The 20,788-nt window shown below is 36.9% G+C and overlaps 1 protein-coding gene across 8 annotated transcripts; it reads left to right on the plus strand.

The window, feature by feature from the left end:
- Window positions 1-448: 448 nt before the first annotated feature.
- Window positions 449-11,580, plus strand: LOC142226585 (uncharacterized). 8 transcript variants are annotated; one of them, XR_012719697.1, is made up of 4 exons: window positions 1,218-1,469; window positions 1,517-1,831; window positions 2,062-2,657; window positions 10,945-11,580. XR_012719697.1 is itself a non-coding variant. In XM_075296681.1 (2 exons), coding segments are annotated over exons 1-2 (495 nt in total). In that variant the 5' UTR covers window positions 449-732; the 3' UTR covers window positions 11,438-11,580. The 8 variants fall into 8 exon arrangements, 1 of the variants encoding a protein (XP_075152796.1); XR_012719699.1 differs by having other exon boundaries at window positions 1,527-1,831; XR_012719696.1 differs by having other exon boundaries at window positions 1,218-1,407.
- Window positions 11,581-20,788: the final 9,208 nt, after the last annotated feature.

Here is a 20,788-nt window from a genome sequence, read left to right on the forward strand (position 1 = left end):
TTGGCATTATTTTTTTCTTGGTTCGTTGAAAGAAATCAGGGGTCTTCATAAAAATAACGAAAGGGCACTATACTCTTTTTAGAGTTGGGACGGTAAAATGAAATAAGGAGGAAATAGTGAAAAATTACACAGTAAAATGTAAAAAAACAAAGTTTAGTTTCTCTTTATTAAAAAGTAGTCCACGAGGAGTTGACGGACACCATCAAATATAAAAGCGGGCATTAAGTTCGACTTTTACAGCTAAAACAATTTAAAAAGTTTATTTTCTTTAAAATGAATTATTAAAGAAAAATAAAAGGAATTTTAGATCGATGGTGTTAAATGCTAGTTGTTTAATGTACTTTCTCCTAGTACACCACATTACTTAATTAAGTCTAATATATATAACAATTTGAAATGAATTACATTGGATTGAATTAAAATAGATATAATTATATTCTCCTAGATTTTGAATTTCTTTCTGTCTTCTTAAGTTTCCAATATCCGTTAAGATGTAATAGATTAAATGAAAATAATGTAATAGGCTAAAGGAAAAAATAGTCTAAGTGGCAACTCTGCTTTTTTTTCTGTCCTTTTATTCTTTGATCTAGTAGCCTGCGAGCTCACTTTCCACCTTCTCTTTCTCTATCCAGCCGTCACCTGGGACACATCTCTCGATCAAGTAATAAAAGTCTACAACGAATTCCAAACCTCCCGTGGTTTTTTACTTTGATCATTTTTTGATAGCGAAATATGTAAGTAACCGTTCGTGTGTGGAGTTCATGATTATCCAGTGAGCCTGAGCTCAATGTCACAGTGATTTGGTTTTCCCTTTGATTTAATAATACCATATCGATGTCTAAGGTCCCCGTTTGCCTTTAAAGACCCATCTCCACCTTCGCTCTCTTTTCTGGCTTTTACCCAACTCGTATGAACCTAAGTTCACATCTCTAATTCCTCAAACGACTCAACATGGTCCTTCGAACCGGATTTGAACCAGTGACCTATGGACCTCTCCTATGGTCCTTCGAACCTCTCTTGTAACCATTGGTTAATCGCTACAGTCCTTTAATAAAAAAAAAAAAACAAGTTAAATTATTTGAGCAATTCTATTCACCCGACCGTTTTGGATAATCCCCACAAATTTACAGTGGCAACGTTCTTTTGAGGTGTCCTATTGTGAATGGTTATGGTAGGCTGTCATAAAAAAAAAATAATAACTAACTTGACATTTTCAATGTTGGTAGTACTGGGAAGAAAAAAAATAATAATTAATTGAGATTTGAGACGTGACAATAAAGTTTGTTAAAAGGTACAGTGAGCGAACGCAGAAAAGTTGATAGTAATCCGTACGAAGGGAGTATCAATCCGTACGAGTTAAATGAAGAAAATAACGTTGGGCGTACAACGACAGATTTAACATTTCTGGTAAGGATTGGAGGCATCTACCAGGGGTAACGTTACGTAACCACCCTGCACGTGTGTCCAAGGTTTGTTTTATACGACGCCGTCGGACTGCATCAAATCCAACCTTTAGTTTTCAGCAGTACGATTCAGGGGACGTCAGTAACCTAACCGTCGTGTGGTACTTTCAAGAAGAATTGGGCCATACTTTTTACCACCATCACCTAACAACCTAACAATTGGACGAGGAAAAAGCAAATATCTCACATGTCCCTCACGACGAACTGGTGGTATATTCCTACTAAGAGAATAGATATTTGTTGCAGTTTGCCGGGCGCGAGTAAGTTTCCACGGTGCACTTGAAGGTAGCCACTAAGTTCGAGGTTAGGCCCCAGGAGTCGTTAGTGGAACCTGTGTATAACACGACGAAAAATCATCCAAATCAACAGTAAGTTTATTTCCTTTAGAGTAAAGCATTACAAAAGCCCTAATTGAACAGCTGCTAGATAGCATACTGAGGAGAAACCAACACGAATCAACCCGACTCGACCGACAAAAGCGTTTCTCGGTTGCAATGTATGGTTGTGGGACGGTTTATTGAATTTGTTTGTCATTTGCTCCGGGAAAAGAAATATAAATATCCAGTCTATACCAAGTACTAACAAATCTTTTTTCCAGGTGTGAAACATACAAAACAGAATTAACCGTAACAACCAAATCACGAATCTTCATCCATCACCAGCTCCACCACGAATAAGTTTGATTTTGTTTTGATAGAAGAGGACATATGCGCCGGTGTGTCTGACATTGCTGCAAAATCGTCTTACCAGTATAGACTTGTATACGGCGGCGCAACTGGTCACCAAACGTCTGTCAACATCTACGTAGCCATCTCCGCGATTCGCACAAGCAACACCGCATAACTACGACTTTTACCCATACAACGAACACCGACAGTAGCGGCATACGCCGCAGCCACCGTTGCCTATGTCATCAACTGCGGTGTTTATATGTTCATCCCCTAAGTGTACATTTTGCTGAACTCCACCATCCACCAGCTCAACAGGCAAGGGAACGAAAGCCAACGATTCTTGCCACCGTAAGTCATTTGGGCAAACTTGTTTTGGTTTATGGAACGCATAAAACTACAGCAACCATTGTGAGCATTTCTCATTCAACGGCAGTGGCACAAGATAATCTCGACAACTGAGGGCAGATACGACCACAGCAGCACCGGTAGTCCAGCAAAGTTGGTACAATTTCTTGGAAGTTCTGTAAGTCACCGCCCATTTTTATTCAGAAAGTAGTTTAGTGTTTTCGTTACAATCTCCCAGTGGTTGTTTTAATCGCAGGCTCCTAAGAGTATGCCACTTTTTCTTTGTTGTACCGCAAATGACACCAACGAAACACCTAAAACCCCACAGCTGGTTTGATGTATTATAAGGAGATTGGGTAATGACCACGGTAGCGAAAACACATATAGGCTGCTGTAAAGGAGCAAGTCCATAACATGTTTTTGTTTTTTTTTTTTTTATTGTTTATATGCTACTAAATTGGGAGCAACCGAAAAATAATATAATTATCTGAGATCTTTTTTTAAATAATTAATTGATCCAGCATAAATTGCTTTGCGCTCCTAACAGCCGCCTATACCACCATCAACGTTAGAATTGTAATCAGTAACACTAATCTACATCAAATTTTGAACTTTATACTATTACTCTCGACAACATTCGATAAATGAATTATAACATTGAATCTCATACAAAAATAAAGTAACAGAAGTTACAAAGTCATAACGCTACCGAACTCTTGTACTATTTTGAGTAAGAGACGAGAACTAGTTGCCAGGGGCAACCATATATGAACGTATTCAATACGGTCTTATTGGAACAGTTTATTGGGTTTCGTTACCAGAAACCACGAGTCGCACAGACTCCGTTGATGTGTCATATATATGCCCATCTCGTTACAAATAGTGGCGCCACCTCTCGTTGGAATTAAAAACCGTACCTGGTGATTCTAATAATTCGTTAAGATGGTTACCTACAAATGTGGTGCTTAGTTATTACTCATTTTATTTTATTTATGTTTATGGGCATATGTTGAGACTGTTATCTCGGACATATGTTGAAACTGTTATGATTGTACCGTACTCTAAGAGCTTCGACATATTGTGATACAAGCCTTAGATACGAAGAAATTTTGAGCTCGTGCTGAATTGAATTAATTAATTAATGGCTATTTCACACGTCACATGTGCTGTCACAGTACGATTTTCAATTTAAGGAATTATTCGAATTACATTAATGGATAAGTTGTGGTTTTTTCGTGCCTACATTTGCCTTTGGTGATCTCGGAATTCTTTTTTTTTCCTACAGAAAATTTCTCAAATTTCAATTTCTATAGAAAATTTTCTCAAGATTTTATTCCTACAAAGAGTATTCTCAAATGTCTATTTTATAAAGATTTTACCCGAAAATTGTATTTATATATAAAATTTTCTCAAAAATTTTATTTCTCAAGAATTTAGTTCTCAAAAATTGTATCTCTATGGAAACTCATGGATTTATATCGATAGAAAGTTTTCTGAAAACTGTTTTATTTTCATAAAAATAAAGTTTGTTTCGATAGAGAATTTTCTCAGAGTTGCCCTTTTTTTTCTCAAAATTTTATTGCGATAGAAACTTTTTTCAGAATTATATTTCTATGAAAAATTTTCTCAAATTTTTCAGAAAGATTTCTCAAGATTGTATTTCTCTAGAAAATGTTCTCAAAATTTTATTTTCATAGAAAGTTTGCTCTATTTTCATTGCTATAGAAAATTTTCTAAGAATTTTTATTTCTATAGATTTTTTTTTTCTCAGCGTTTATTTCTATAGAAAGTTTTCTCATGTTTTCATTTCTGTAGAAAATTGTCTCAAACTGTCTCGAAATTTTATCTTTATAAAAAGGTTCTCGGAATAGTATTGCTATAGAAAATCTTCTCAAGTTTTTTTAATTCTATAGAAAATTTTCACAAAATTTTATTTCTATAAAAAGTTTTCTCATGGTTTGTTTCCATAGAAAAATTGTCTCAATTTTTTTTTTATATAGAAAGTTTTCTCATGTTTTCATTTCTGTAGAAATTTTTCTCAAACTGTCTCGAAATTTTATCTTTATAAAAAGGTTCTCGGAATAGTATTGCTATAGAAAATCTTCTCAAGATTTTTACTTCTATTGAAAATTTCCACAAAATTTTATTTCTATAGAAAGCTTTCTCATGGTTTGTTTCCATAGGAAAATTGTCTCAAATTTTTATTTCTACGGAAAGTTTTCTCTTGTTCTCATTCCCATAGAAAGAGTTTCTCAGCCTTTTTAATTCCTGGGGAAAGTGTTCTCGAGATTCCATTTTTTAAAGAGCGTACTGTGGGAATTGGATTTCCATAGAAATTCGTCTCAGAAGCGGAAGTCTCTGCAGGATTTTATTTCTATACGAAATTTTCTCGTCAATTTATTTCTATATTTTTTTCTCTCAAGATTTTGTCTCTATAACTCTGCTAAACAAAGTTAAGTTTGCTCTCTCGGGTTGGCTGGGGGAACGACTAGTTAATGACTACCCAATTGAACATTGCTCGCTATAAGGCCTAAAATTTCAGTCCTGGGGTCAGCGCTCAAACTTGCTTGCTTGTGTCATGGCTTCAAATGGCTTGTGAGGTTGAAACAGACTCAAAGGTTGGTACCAGTTGCCGGTTTTAGGTCCCCTGCTCTAGTCAATGTCTCATTTCGGTAGCATGCAACGAAATCAATCCTCGGAAACCCTGGTGCATTCTGATTTCTTTTTTGGTTGTGTAACGGTTTGAGTCCCAAGAGATATTACCACGGATATACTCCGTCTACTATTTCACGCTACGATTCATTCCCTCGAAAAGAATTAACGTGGCCCCGCATCTTCTCTTTTTCCTCGAGTTTTACTTTTGAAAGACTGAGTATTTGTTTTATCGTGAAGTTGCAATCTTTTGCTCTACTCTCACCTGCATATATTTTCTCTTGACACTGTGTCTCTTCTGTCTCTCTTCCACGGATACGCTCCCAGAATGGACGACTTACAGGCAGACTTTATTTTCTTTTCTGATGATCTGGTCATGTTTTGTACCGACTTCGATGAGAGACCAGAAACGGATCATACCGACTCCTCTTTAACAGTAGCCTCTCAAGATTTACATGAAAGGTGGGCAAATGTCCAAACATCCTATAAAAAGATTTTCACCACTAAGGGGGGAAAATTCACCGATGAATTCATAACCGCTGCCAAGGAAAAGTACAGAAGTTGTACCTTACTTTTTCACACGTGTAAGGCAAAGATAATGGACGCACAGAAGACTTTTATAGCTCCTCCTAACCCATCTCAGGCTTCATTACCACTCGGTAATTCAGACTCATCCTTCAGTTGTATTAAGGTCCCCCCATGCGATACTGAGAATTTTCAAGGCGGGTATGAGGAGTGGCCTTCTTTTCGCGATATGTTTACCGCGGTGTATATCAATCACCCCAAATTGACTCCCGTTCAAAAACTTTACCATCTTCGCCTCAAGGTAAGCGGTCAGGCTGCGGGTATTGTGAGGAAGTACCAGTTATGCGGTGAGAACTTTGCTTTGGCTTGGGAAGCATTGCGTGCAAGATATGAGAACAAAAGGATACTTGTAGATAATCAATTAAAAATTCTCTTAAACTTGAAAGCTATTTCGTCAGAAAGTGGTGAAGCGTTGCAAAGGATTCAGTCAACCATTAACGATTACCTCGCTGCCCTTAAGACCCATGATATTTCTACTGAAGACTGGGACCCAATTCTAGTATACTTATGTTCGAGTAAGTTACCGCACCAAACTTTGTCTTTGTGGGAACAATCTCTCCATACTCATAAAGAACTTCCGACATGGTCCCAAATGGACAGTTTTCTCTCCAATCGATACGAGATTGTTGAGAGGCTTGACAGTATCCACGGTCCGAAATCTTTTCCCACTAAGAGATCTGCCGGAGTCAACTCTTTCAAGACCGAAGGCATCGCAAGTCTCAAATGCAAGCTTTGTGACCTAAGTCACCCCCTCAAGGATTGTACTAAATTCAGAGATTTAAGCCCTCCATCTCGCAACCGATTTGTAAATGATAACAATATATGTCTCAATTGTCTTTCCTATAGACATGTACGAAAGGACTGCAAGAGTAAATTCGTGTGCCTTGAATGTAAAAGGAATCATCATACTCTTTTGCACTTTCCGAAGAGTAGAGTTTCGATTAATCCTGCCGGCTCAGAAATGCATCCCCAGTCTTCGACGTTGAATTTTACAACAGCGTCAGCGGATGCAGACCAAGTTGAAACCTCTTCGTCCCAAACATTTAGCTCACCCGGTAATGCTACTGTTTTGCAGACTTCTGCACACTTTTCCTCTCCTAATGAGACTTCCTCTAGAGAAAACACTTTGTTACCCACGGCAATTGTTACCATTAAACACAGAGGAGACACATTTAAAGCCCGTGCTTTTCTCGATCAAGGATCAGAGAAAACTTTCATTTCTCGAAGTCTTCAGCAGAGAATTTCTCTTCCTACTGAAAGCAAGAATTTTGAGATTCGTGGTGTTGGTGGACAAGTTGTTGCCAATTCCAGCCATGTTTGCTCCCTCTCCCTATTATCACAATCTCACGATCTTATTATTGACACCCAAGCTATTGTCGTTCCCAAAATCACTCGGCTTTTGCCGAACTTCTTTGTTCCCAAAGAAAAAATTAACGTTTCTGACGTTCAAGAATTAGATTTGGCGGACCCACAATTTCACCGCCCGGGTCATGTGGATTTGCTCTTAGGAAGTAATATCCTCCCTCAGATACTTCTTCATGGAGTAAGGAATATTTGTGATTCCCTTCTGGCTCAGGCGACTATATTTGGTTGGGTAATTAGTGGACCAGTCGATACTCGGTCTGTTTCTTCCTTTTCCATTCAAGTAACAGATGTTACTGATGACCCCGTCAGCAAACAGCTGCGTTTGTTTTGGGAGCAGGAAGAGGTCCCGGAAGAAAAGGCGCTTTCCCCTTCTGATAAATTCTGTGAAGCCCTTTACACTAAGACCACTGTCCGGAACCAGGACGGTCGATACATTGTTCGTCTCCCTTTCAAGGAAGACTACCAATTCCGATCCCCTCTGGGTCATTCTCGAACTCAGGCATTCATCCAATACGCTCGGATGGAGCAATCCATTCAGAACAAACCTGAACTTTGTCAGACTTATCACAATGTCCTTAGAGAATATCTGGATCTTGATCAAATGAGACCCACTACTTCGAGGGAAACGTCTCTTAATGGCTCGTTTGGATCTTTTTATCTGCCCCATCATGCTGTTCTCAAACCACAAAGTGTCAGTACAAAAGTTCGAGTAGTCTTCAACGCCTCAAAGCGAACCACTTCTGGCACATCACTCAACGATGTTCTCCATGTTGGTCCCACCCTTCAATCTGACCTAATGACCCTTATCCTCAGATGGCAACTTTTCAAGTATGTCTTTAACGGCGACATCGAGAAGATGTATCGCCAAATATTAGTCCACGACGACGACACTCATTTCCAACGAATACTCTTCCGTCCTTCACCCACAAGTGCTATCAAAGATTATGCCCTTAGAACAGTGACATTTGGAGTGAATTGTGCTCCCTATTTGGCTATAAGAACCTTAATCCAACTTGCTCAGGATTCAGAAGATTCTTATCCCCGTGCCGCCCAAATCATTAGGAACGAGATGTATGTGGATGATGTACTTTCTGGAGCTCACGATCCAGAATCTGCGATAGAATCCTTGTCCCAACTACTTGAAATGCTAAGCTCTGCTGGTTTCCAACTCAAGAAAATCACTTCAAATAATGCGGAGATTCTCAATTCCGTCGCCGAGGATAGAGTTTTGGATTCAAAATTTCTCAAGTTTTATGAAACCAGTGGAACAAAAACCTTGGGCGTCCAATGGAATGCTCTCGAAGATGGTTTTTCTTACAAAATTGATCCCCCGAGAATCACACAATCCGCTACAAAACGACAAATTTTATCTGCGGTGTCCAAATTATTTGATCCTGCTGGTTGGATCTCTCCCATTGTGATTCAGGCCAAAATTCTACTACAACATTTGTGGTTAGAGGGCACAGGATGGGACGAGAATGTAAAACCGAATACATTGTTAAAATGGAATCAATTCTTAGAATCTCTTCATTACACCTCTCAAATAAAAATACCTCGATGGATACATTTCTCCCCCAAATTCAAAACTCAGGTTCACGGATTTTGTGATGCCTCTGAGAAGGCATATTGCGCTGCACTGTACCTACGTGTAGACACAGGAGAGTCAGTATTAAGTAATCTCTTGGTGTCTAAGACCAAGGTAGCCCCCATTGATCCGCTCAGCTTACCCCGGTTAGAACTTTGTGGTGCTGTCCTTCTCTCTCAGTTGATTAAACATGTTCTCAGAGACATTTCCCTGAACAAAGTTGAATTATTTCTTTGGTGCGATTCTTCTATTGCTTTGGGTTGGTTAGGAAAACCTCCACACACATGGAAAACTTTTGTAGCCAATCGCATAGCTAAAATATTACGAAATATAGGAAACCGCTCGTGGCGTCATATACGTTCTAACGAAAACCCGGCAGATCTGGGTTCGCGTGGTTGTTCTCCAACGGAACTTATGAACAACTCACTTTGGTGGCACGGCCCGGAGTGGCTTATTGAACCTCCCGAAAACTGGCCGAAATCTGTTGTCTTCGTTGAAAATCCGCCAGAAGTTCGAAAGGTTGAGACATTTCACTTAAGTGACAGCAGCGATGATATGTTGAATAGGTTTTCATGCTGGGCTCACGCTTTACGAGTTATCACTTATGTAGTGCGATTTTACAAATCATCACGACGACAAATAGTCTCCTCCTCGTTAACAATCTCTCACGAGGAATTTAAAGAGACTAGAGACTTGCTCATTCGTGTCACACAACGGAAATATTATCCCCATGAATATAATGCTCTAACATTGTCTAAACAAGTTCATCGCAAAAGCTCACTTTATTCAATGAACCCCTATCTTGATCCCAGCGGTATTATGCGTATAAATGGGCGAATAGCTAATTCGAATTTACGATTTAGCGAACGTCACCCCATAATCTTGCCAGTTAAATCTCGATTCTGTCAATTGTACATTGCGTATCTACACCTGACTTTGTTGCACGCAGAAAATAATTTATTGATGCGATCTATGCGAGAGGAATACTACGTGTCTAGACTAAGGTCAGCGATCAAAAAATGTATACGGTCTTGTAAAACTTGTACTATCTACAAACGGAAACTCCTATCCCAACAAATGAGCGCACTTCCCCAGGAACGAAGCTCATTTTCACTTCCGTTTACTATTACCGGTTTAGATTTTGCAGGACCTTTCACTATAAAAGCCTCGAACCTCAGACAAGCTATCTATCAGAAGGGTTACGTATGCGTTTTCGTCTGCTTTAGTACAAAAGCCATCCATTTGGAATTGTGTTCTAGCCTCTCCTCCGAATCTTTTCTCGCTGCGTTTATCCGATTTGTAGGAAGAAGAGGTCTTCCGTCGAAAATAATGTCTGACAACGGAACAAATTTTATCGGTGCTGAAAGGAAACTAAGGTACGAATTTAAAGCATTCCTAAATTCCGCCGCGAAGGATATCGCCAGGAAATACGAAATATACTGTTTTTAATGGTCTTTCATTCCCCCAAATGCCCCACATATGGGAGGGTTGTGGGAAGCCGGGGTAAAATCTTTCAAAATTCATTTCCGCAAAGTTGCCCAGAATCACAAATATACATTCGAAGAATTTGCGACGCTACTTACAAGAATTGAAGCCGTTTTAAACTCACGCCCGCTATCTTCCATGACTGACGATCCTTTCGAGATGCTTGCTTTGACACCCGGTCATTTTCTTCGAGGTGCTCCTCTCGTAGCCACTCCAGAAACTGTGCAAGATAATTTGTCATACACTGATCGTTGGGATAAACTGAAATCACAACAGCACGAATTTGCTCGTCGTTGGAAGGATGAATACTTAAAGGAATTGCAACAACGATATAAATGGCACTACCCAACTGAGAATTTAAAAATCCACCAACTCGTTGTAATCAAGGATGATCAAATACCACCGTGCGAATGGAAACTAGGTCGTATTAAAGCTGTGCATCAGGGACGTGATGGCCTTATTCGGGTGGTCGATATACGCACAAGTAATGGCTCCATTACCAGAGATATAACAAAAATATGCCCTCTGTTCTACGAACCGCCCATAAAATCCAATGAATCCTCAGCATCGCAATAATTTTTCAAAAGTATACAAACTTCTCATAAAGTATTTCCGTTGACCTCCTCTTCAACCTGACACCTATCGTTTTTTCTCTAAGTATTCTCTTCTCTTCCACCAGTCTCCACTAGTTTATGCTGGTTCTCCTCAAAATTCTCCTCTCAGGAATATGATTTGTTTCTGCTAGCTTTAGTAATAGGTATACTCAATTTTTTTTTTCTATTTATATCCACAGGGCTCCTCGAAACCCCGACCTCCACAAATGCTTAGTGTGTGAGCGCTATCATTCCTTACGATTCTGTCGCCGTTTTTTGGACCTAGATGTTGGTGCTCGCCGACGGGAAGTACGACGCCTAGGATATTGTTTCAATTGCCTGGCGCGTTCACATAGGACATACGAGTGTACTTCTCAAAGCGGGTGTAAAATATGCAACGACGAACACCATTCGCTTCTACATATACATCCCATACCGAGGGTAAGCTTAGACGACATCGAGCGAGGTCGCAATCATCATGAGCCCGGTTACCACTTTGCGCCACAGAACAGACAGGAAGATTTGAGAGACGAAATCAATCGTATCGAAGCTAGGCGACAAGTTCGAGAGGAACGAATGAGAGAAATACGATTAGCCGGACGGCAACGAATACCTAGATCTCTCCCAGTACACATTCTCCGGATTGCCATAAGAACCCTCAAACGACTCAGTGAAGTCTTGGACCACCCTTAATTGGTCTTCTCGCCCAAGCCGGGGAGAATGTTTAATGTACTTTCTCCTAGTACACCACATTACTTAATTAAGTCTAATATATATAACAATTTGAAATGAATTACATTGGATTGAATTAAAATAGATATAATTGTATTCTCCTAGATTTTGAATTTCTTTCTGTCTTCTTAAGTTTCCAATATCCGTTAAGATGTAATAGATTAAATGAAAATAATGTAATAGGCTAAAGGAAAAAATAGTCTAAGTGGCAACTCTGCTTTTTTTTCTGTCCTTTTATTCTTTGATCTAGTAGCCTGCGAGCTCACTTTCCACCTTCTCTTTCTCTATCCAGCCGTCACCTGGGACACATCTCTCGATCAAGTAATAAAAGTCTACAACGAATTCCAAACCTCCCGTGGTTTTTTACTTTGATCATTTTTTGATAGCGAAATATGTAAGTAACCGTTCGTGTGTGGAGTTCATGATTATCCAGTGAGCCTGAGCTCAATGTCACAGTGATTTGGTTTTCCCTTTGATTTAATAATACCATATCGATGTCTAAGGTCCCCGTTTGCCTTTAAAGACCTATCTCCACCTTCGCTCTCTTTTCTGGCTTTTACCCAACTCGTATGAACCTAAGTTCACATCTCTAATTCCTCAAACGACTCAACACTAGTAAAAAACTGTTCACTCCTAAATAAATTTATGTTTATATTATAAAATTATGTATGTATGTTTATACTCGACTCCACGTTAGTTTTGGTTTGTTAGTTTTTGAATTCCTTCCAAATTTTAAAGTTTTGTACGAAAACAGTTTTTTATTACAAGATTGTTATTTTTGCAATAAAAAATAATATTTTATCCAAAAATCATTCAATTTCGTTTATATCAAGCACTGTTACTGACTATAAATCTTTAATAACGCACATTTCGATGTTTCATTTAAAAAAATTAATATAGTATAAATATAAATGTGTAAATTAAAAAAAAAAAAAAAAAAATGTTCGGTCGGAGCAGGGATTGAACCCACGACCCTTTGCATGCAAGGCAGACATGCTAACCACTGCTCCACGTGGCAAACAAATGTATGTTTCTGTTAAATAATGTTATGTTTGCATGGGCTCGTGGGCGCTGCAAACTATGCTATATAAATGTAACTTAAAACGATAATTATCTACTGGTGACTATAACAGCTACGTAGCCCAGTGGATAGTGTGTTGGCTTACAAACTGTATGGTCCTCGGTTCGATTCTCCGTGCAGGCGAAAGGTAAAATTTAAAAAAATTTATAAAAGTGAATAATTTCTTCAACATTATTTGTATTACAGAGAAAGGTGCCAATAACTAAAAATTTCGTGGAAGTGAAAATTACGAGTATGTTAGGGAATGAGCACAATCGTGTTTGGGAAAAATTCTTCCAAGCATATAATATTTTTGGCTCAAAATGCTTCCAAACATATAATATGTTCACATAAAACAAACATATTAATGTTTCGGCAGTATGCAATAATATATGTGCTTCCTGCAAAATATGTTTGGAACATATGTTAAAGAAGCGATTTTTTTTTTTGAGGGTGTACGTGGGTCTGGCCAAGAGAAGTGTGACATAGTGAGTCAAATATTTTGTTTATTCGTGGTTATGTCGAAGGGTTTGGTCAATATATAAATTTATGCAAACAAGTCGGGCAAGGGAAGGTCCTCCTTCAAATAATTAAAATCAGGTACCATTAGGGTTGCCAGATGATAGTTGCAGAAATCCGGGACATTGCGCCGTACATTCCGGGATTTGCCGGGACAAACCAAAAGAGTCACAGTTTTCCAAAATAGTTGACCATATTTTATCACTTGGTAAATTTGCATAAATGCCATGGCGTAGTTGTTATTGTCTGCAGACTTTGACATTCCTTAATATGTTGGAGCCTCTGAAACTTTCTCCCAAGATGGCTGCGATAAGTTTATATCAAACGTAAACATTTTTGGGAAAATTTGTTTTTTAAAAACGCTATCAGGTGATTACAATTTTTTCGTTTGAGCAGAACTTTTATTATCGGTATTTGCTTAATAGCATAGGCGTAGCTAAAGGGGTTTTTGGGTTTGTCATCTCCCCCTACCAAATACCATTCAGTATTTATTCAAGATATGATTATATGATTATATATATTCAAAATACATATATCATTGAATTAAATATTCTGGTTTCTTCCCATCTACAATAATTTATTTTTATATCCTCCATCATAGGATGGGGGTATATTAACTTTAACATTCCGTTTGTAACACATCGAAATATTGCTCTAAGAGCCCATAAAGTATATATATTCTGGTTCGTGGTGAAATTCTGAGTCGATCTGATCATGTCCGTCCGTCCGTCCGTCCGTCTGTTGAAGTCACGCTAACTTCCGAACGAAACAAGCTATCGACTTGAAACTTGGCACAAGTACTTGTTATTGATGAAGGTCGGATGGTATTGCAAATGGGCCATATCGGTTCACTTTTACGTATAGACCCCAAATAAACGGACCCCCAAATTTAGCTTGCGGATCTTTTAAGATAAGCAAATTTCATCTGATCTGGCTGAAATTTGGTACATGATGTTAGTATATGGTCCCTAATGACCATGCAAAAATTGGTCCACATCGGTCCACAATTATATATAGCCCCGATCACCAGATTTGACCTCCGGAGTCTCTTTGAAGACCAAAATTCATCTGATTCAGTTGAAATTTGGTACGTGGTGTTAATATATGGCCTCAAATCCCCATGCAAAAATTGTTCAAAATCGGTCCATAATTATATATAGCCCCCATATAAACCGATCCCCAGGTTTGACCTCCCGTGCCTTTTGGAGAAGCAAAATTCATCCGATCTGCTTGAAATTTGGTACGTGGTGGTCGTATATGATATTTAACAACCATGCCACAAGTGGTCCATATCAGTCCATAATCATATATAGCCCCCATATAAACCGATCCCGAGATTTGGTTTTGGAGTCTCTTTGAGAAGCAAATTTCATCCGAGTCAGTTGAAATTTGGTACATTGTGCTAGTATATGGCCGTTAACAACCATATCTAACTAGGTCCATATCGGTCTATAGTTATATATAGCCCTCAGATAAATCGATTCCCAATCACACAAGAATTGGTCCATATCAAGTTCATAATTGTATATAGCCCCCATATAAGCGACCCCCATATTTCAATTCTGGCTCTCTACGTACCGTGCAAAAGTCCATATCGATTCGTAATTATTTGTAGACGTACCTATACATACCTTTTTTTATACCCTCCACCATAGGATGGGGGTATATTAACATTGTCATTCCGTTTGTAACACATCGAAATATTGCTCTAAGACCCCATAAAGTATATATATTCTGGGTCGTGGTGAAATTCTGAGTCGATCTGAGCATGTACGTCCGTCCGTCCGTCTGTTTAAATCACGCTAACTTCCGAACGAAACAAGCTATCGACTTGAAACTTGGCACAAGTAGTTGCTATTGACGTAGGTTGGATGGTATTGCAAATGGGCCATATCGGTCTACTTTTACGTATAGCCCCCATATAAACGGACCCGGCTGAAATTTGGTACATAGTGTTAGTATATAGTCTCTAACAACCATGCAAAAATTGGTCCACATCGGTCCATAATTATATATAGCCTCCATATAAACCGATCCCCCGATTTGGCTTGCGAGGCCTCTAAGAGAAGCAAATTTCATCCGATCCGGCTCAAATTTGGTACATGGTGTTAGTATATGGTCTCTAACAACCATGCAAAAATTGGTCCACATCGGTCCATAATTATATATAGCCCCCATATAAACCGATCCCCCGATTTGGCTTGCGAGGCCTCTAAGAGAAGCAAATTTCATCCGATCCGTCTGAAATTTGGTACATGGTGTTAGTATATGGTCTCTAATGACCATGCAAAAATTGGTCCACATCGGTCTATAATTATATATAGCCCCCATATCAACCGATCACCAGATTTGACCTCCGGAGCCTCTTGCAAGACCAAAGTTCATCTGATTCAGTTGAAATTTGGTACGTGGTGTTAATATATGGCCTCAAACACCCATGCAAAAATTGGTCGAAATCGGTCCATAATTATTTATAGCCCCCATATAAACCGATCCCCAGATTTGACCTCCGGAGCCTCTTGGAAGGGCAAAATTCATCCGATTCGGTTGAAATTTGGTACCTGAAGTTAGTATATGGTATCCAACAACAATGCAGGAATTGGTTCATATCAGTCCATAATTATATATAGCCCCCATGTTTGGCCACCGATCCCCAGATTTGACCTCCGGTGCCTTTTGGAGAAGCAAAAGTCATCCGATCTGGTTGAAATTTGGTGGTAGTATATGATATTTAACAACTATGCCAAAAGTGGTCCCTATCAGTCCATAATCATATAGAGCCCGCATATGAACCGATCCCGAGATTTAGTTTTGGAGCCTCTTGGAGGAGCAAATGGCCGTTATAGTATATGGCCGTGCTAGTATATGGCCGTTAACAACCATATCTAACTAGGTCCATATCGGTCTATACACACAAAAAAATTTTTTTGATTTCAATCACGAAAATCGCGGATTCAATCATTTTTTTAATTGAAATATCTTCAATCACGAAAATGATAGTATCAATCACCCATTTTGATTGAAAACCAAAACGATTTTCAATTAAAAATTTAATTGACTTTTGTAACGGAATCAATTAATTGTGTGATTGAATCAATTAAAAACGTGATTGATTTTTAACATAAAATTCAATCACAGTTTTAATTGAATCAATTAAAATTTTAATTAATTTCGCGACAAAAATTAATCAACTATTTGATTCATTCAATTAAATAATTAATTGAAATTGGCTATAAATTTCAATCAAAAAATGTTTATATTGCGCCCCCAAAATCGTATTTAGTTTTATTTGAAATAATAGAAAATATGTGTTTCTTATAAAACATATTTAATATTTTATTATTTTTTGAATTATGCAATAGACAAATAAATTTGGTTCTTGTCATTTGTGTTTTGTTCTAACATAACTTACACATACAATTACTATCAATAACAACTATAGGGTGAAAAAAATAGACTATATAAATCATTATCTTCCTTATCATAATAACCATGTCAGCATGTTCCTTCTAATATGTAAATGCGCCTAGATTTCCAGTAAATCAGCAACCTGTAAGCTAAATTAGTTTTTCTGAAAGTAAACAGAATAATTCGAATTTAATTTTGTTCAATTAAAAGTTAATTTTGCTAAAACTTACCTGCATAGAATATCAAGTTAAATTCTTAGTTCCAGGTTGCAGATTTATAATCTTCTTTTGCAGTTGTAGTCTTCTAGCATAAAAAGGTGTATTAAGGAGCTCGGTAATTTAATTTTAGTACAATTCCTTTCCAAAATTTCCACACACTGAAATCGTCTATTAAAACTTGAACCAATCAAAGACAAAAATAATGGCAAAACAATGAAATATTTGGTATTATGTTTATGATACTTTGCAAATTCTGGAAATAGAAAAAATATAAATGGAAAATACATATTTTTATTATTTTCGGATATTTTTCATATTTTTAAATTCAAAAGAAAGAACTTTTTTACCGTTACATAATTCAGCTCATTAGTTTATATATCAGATATACTGCTATCTACTTGGGTTCAAACTGAAAAAGGCAGGTAAAACAAAAATTCAGTCTAATGTCAACGCTACTTCGCAACTTCAAGACCCATACCAACAAACCCACACCGCTCTTGGTTTAAAGAAAACTAGGAGTGAAAAAAATTATAATTTTAAAAGATCAATATGGTACCCACCTTTTGATTGCAAACATATTCTTATATTCTTATATATTTGATAAAATGATGCAGTTGATTGATTGACCAATTTCACGAAATAAAATTGCTCACTAAAATAAATGAATAAAAAATATATTATTTTACTTTGCTTAATGTAAACAGGCTTCAATAGAAAACAGTATTCACATTTCACAATGTCTTACCTTCAATAAACGTAGATTGTTTTCCATTTTTACAATACCACAAAACACAAACACAGGTAATTTCTAATGCGTTCTGTCATATATTTTTTCAAACGTTTACCACGTGGCCATTTGTTGTTGCACACTTTATTTATTTCAACCCTTTGCTATGATTTGTTGTTGCGTTCAAAATATTTATGCACACATTTTGAATGTAGCAGACAGAATGTCGCCAATCATGTTTTTCAATTTACGCGAAAAACAAAACCCCAACCGTTCGTTACGAATTACTTCCACAGACTGATCTCTCCATCATACATCTTTTTATAAATACCCATTCTCTTGTTCTCTTTTCGCTCTTTCCATTGCTCAAAATTATTCAATTTCAATCACAAAGGTGATTGGATCAATCACATGTGTAATTGGAAACGGAAAAAATTTCAATCACGTTTGTAATTGAAAATTATTTCCGAATTGATTAACAAATTGATTGAATCAATTAATATTTTAATTGGAATCGTAACAAATATCAATCATTTTTTTAATTGGTTTTTATTCGGATTTGATTAAATAATTAATTGAATCAATTGACATATTAATTGAATCCGTTTCCAAATTCAGTTAAATGTTTAATTGAAAAAATTTTGGTGATAATTTTTTGTGTGTAGTTATATATAGCCATAAGATAAATCGATCCCCAATCACACAAAAATTGGTCCATATCAAGTTCATAATTGTATATAGCCCCCATATAAGCGACCCCCATATTTCAATTCTGGCTCTCTACACTGAAAAAAAAAGCATACTCGGTTCCAAAGATTTTGTCTTTACTTTAAAAAATTTGGTATTGATTCCGAGCCAAAGAAACGGAGAATACAAGTAAGGATACTTTTAAGACACAATTCTCTTTTAAATTTAGGTTTTGTGTTCTTGCTTCTAGGAAGCAAATTTTAATTTTTCGCTTTCTCAGCTTTTTTTCTACATATGCAATCAAAGTTCTTTAAAAACGAGTTAACGGCAACTTTATTTTCCAAATTGGGACTTGACTTCCAGTAGAAATTATGCTATGTTTGAAGTAAAAAGCTTCTTTAAAATAAAGTTTTGAAAAACATGTCCTATATTAGAACGATTTTTTGCTTTGATGCAAAAAGACAACAAATTTAAAGACAGTTTCATTAAATGTAAAGAATTTTTCTGAATTATTAAAGTCAAGTTGACCTTAGCCTATAAATTTTTTCTTTCATGTTAAGATACCCATTTTTAAGTCAAATCACTTAATTATAAGGACAATACGACTTCATTGAAAAGTTTATCGACTTTTGGACAAGGAAAATAACTTTATTTTAGAGAAATGCGTCTTCTATGCTAAGCAAAATTTGTATTCGTATTTTAAAGATATGAAATCTTTGACCTCACGACAATATTTTTTTCAGTATACGTATTGTCTAATACATACCACGAATGGACTAACTCACAATTGAGAAAGCGATGTTAAGAAGTTTTAAGATACCACAACCCAAGTAATTCGATTATCGATGACAGTCTTTCGTAGAAGTTTCTACGCAATCCATGCTGGAGGGTACAGAAGATTCGGCCTGGCCGAATTTACGGCCTTATATACTTGTTTATATTTATCGATGTTTGTGATATCGACGATTATTTAAACTAACATATTATTAAAATTAATTATTATAATTATTAATTAATTATAAAATTAACCCATATTTCCTTCATGATGGATTCACTTTTTTTGAAGGTAATTTTAATTTTTTAGAGCCTAAATTTAAAGCTAGATAGTGTCCCAAAAATGTCAAACCAAGTAAACTTTTTTTAATGTACTTTTTGTATCAGTGTACCTGGTATTTCTCGATACTAACTGCTTTTAATTGCTTTGACGATTTCTGGTGAAATGTAAATATTTTCAATTTCTGTGAAATTCACTGCTTTCCGATGTAAATCAAACACGGATACAATTACAACAACAAATAATTTATCGAAGACAACAATGCTTACAATGACTTAAATTAACGAGGGGATTTCGATAACGAGTCACTGGTATTGAACTGATGTGACAGCTCCAATAACAGCAGTCAATATGTAATCATGTCAACACCCATAACTTATGTAAATTTAATTCGAATATTTGACATTTTGTTCATCACTTCACCTCACCTCACCGCATCGTATCACCCCTACAATAAGACCCAAACAACCTGTTCTCAGGAATAATTCCCCTCTCCACATCCCTCCCATTTACACCAAATGCAGGTAGCTCCTTCTATTTATAGAGCAATGTTAAACGATATTTGAAATGATATCTACTCCAGCTCAGCGGGATTAAGTGTTGTCAACGCAATGATTGGTATGTGTATATGTGTGTGTGTATGTATATGAGTAGGAGGAGATGCTGATGTTTATACCACGGCCTATGTGGTATCATCAAATTCGATGCAAATATTTGCACACTTGCTCAATTTCAAAATGATTTATTTGTCATTGGGCTGTGTTGGAAGTCGTTTGATTATCATCGCTTCGTAGAGCATATCACCATCTTCACCACCCCCACACCAACACTGCTAACGAAGATATAAACGAGCTTAACAGCGTTTGCTTAGTTTCTTATGGAACAGGAAGAAATCTTAGTTGTGTTAACAATGGCTTTAAATCATTTGAGCTAGTTGCAACTTTGGCTGATACAGTGGCTCTGTCCAACTAAGCCGAAAAACAGCGAAGAGTAATCGAGAAGATTTTTAGTGTTTGTTGGTGTTCACCTGTTAACAAAATGTTTATGTATTAGACCATACATCACTATATATATAGTGAAACCTCTCAAACATTGGCACTCTTAAAAGTGAACAAATTTCGTGATACGTTTGCTATATTATCACTTTAAAATTAATCTCTCATAAGTGGACACTTCCCAATGGTGGGCGTAATTTTGGCGACTGTGGGTGACCACCTCTGAGAAGTTTCATTGTTGCACACCGACGAAAAATGATGTGGAACATCGTATTATAAGTTAGTGCATATGTTTCCAACACCCAAAAGGAGACGAGGTAGACATATGGTGTCTTTGGATATAATACTCAGAGTGGGTTCCTGAGTCGATCTCGCCATGTCCGTCTGCCTGTGACCACATTTTTTGTGATCAAAGTCTATGACTGGGATCGGTTTTTAAGGGGGACTCACACGTGAGTCTTGACTCATACACACAAAAAAATTTTTTTCTGATTCAATCACGAAATTAATTGATCCAATTAATTTTTTAATTGAAATGTCTTCAATCACAGAAATGATAGTATCAATTAAAAAATTAATTGGCAGTCAATTAAAAAATTAATTGATCCAATTAAGTATTTAATTGATACTATTAATTTGTGTGA

The sequence above is a fragment of the Haematobia irritans genome, chromosome 2 (genome assembly GCF_050003625.1).
Source record: "Haematobia irritans isolate KBUSLIRL chromosome 2, ASM5000362v1, whole genome shotgun sequence".
NCBI lineage: Eukaryota > Metazoa > Arthropoda > Insecta > Diptera > Muscidae > Haematobia > Haematobia irritans.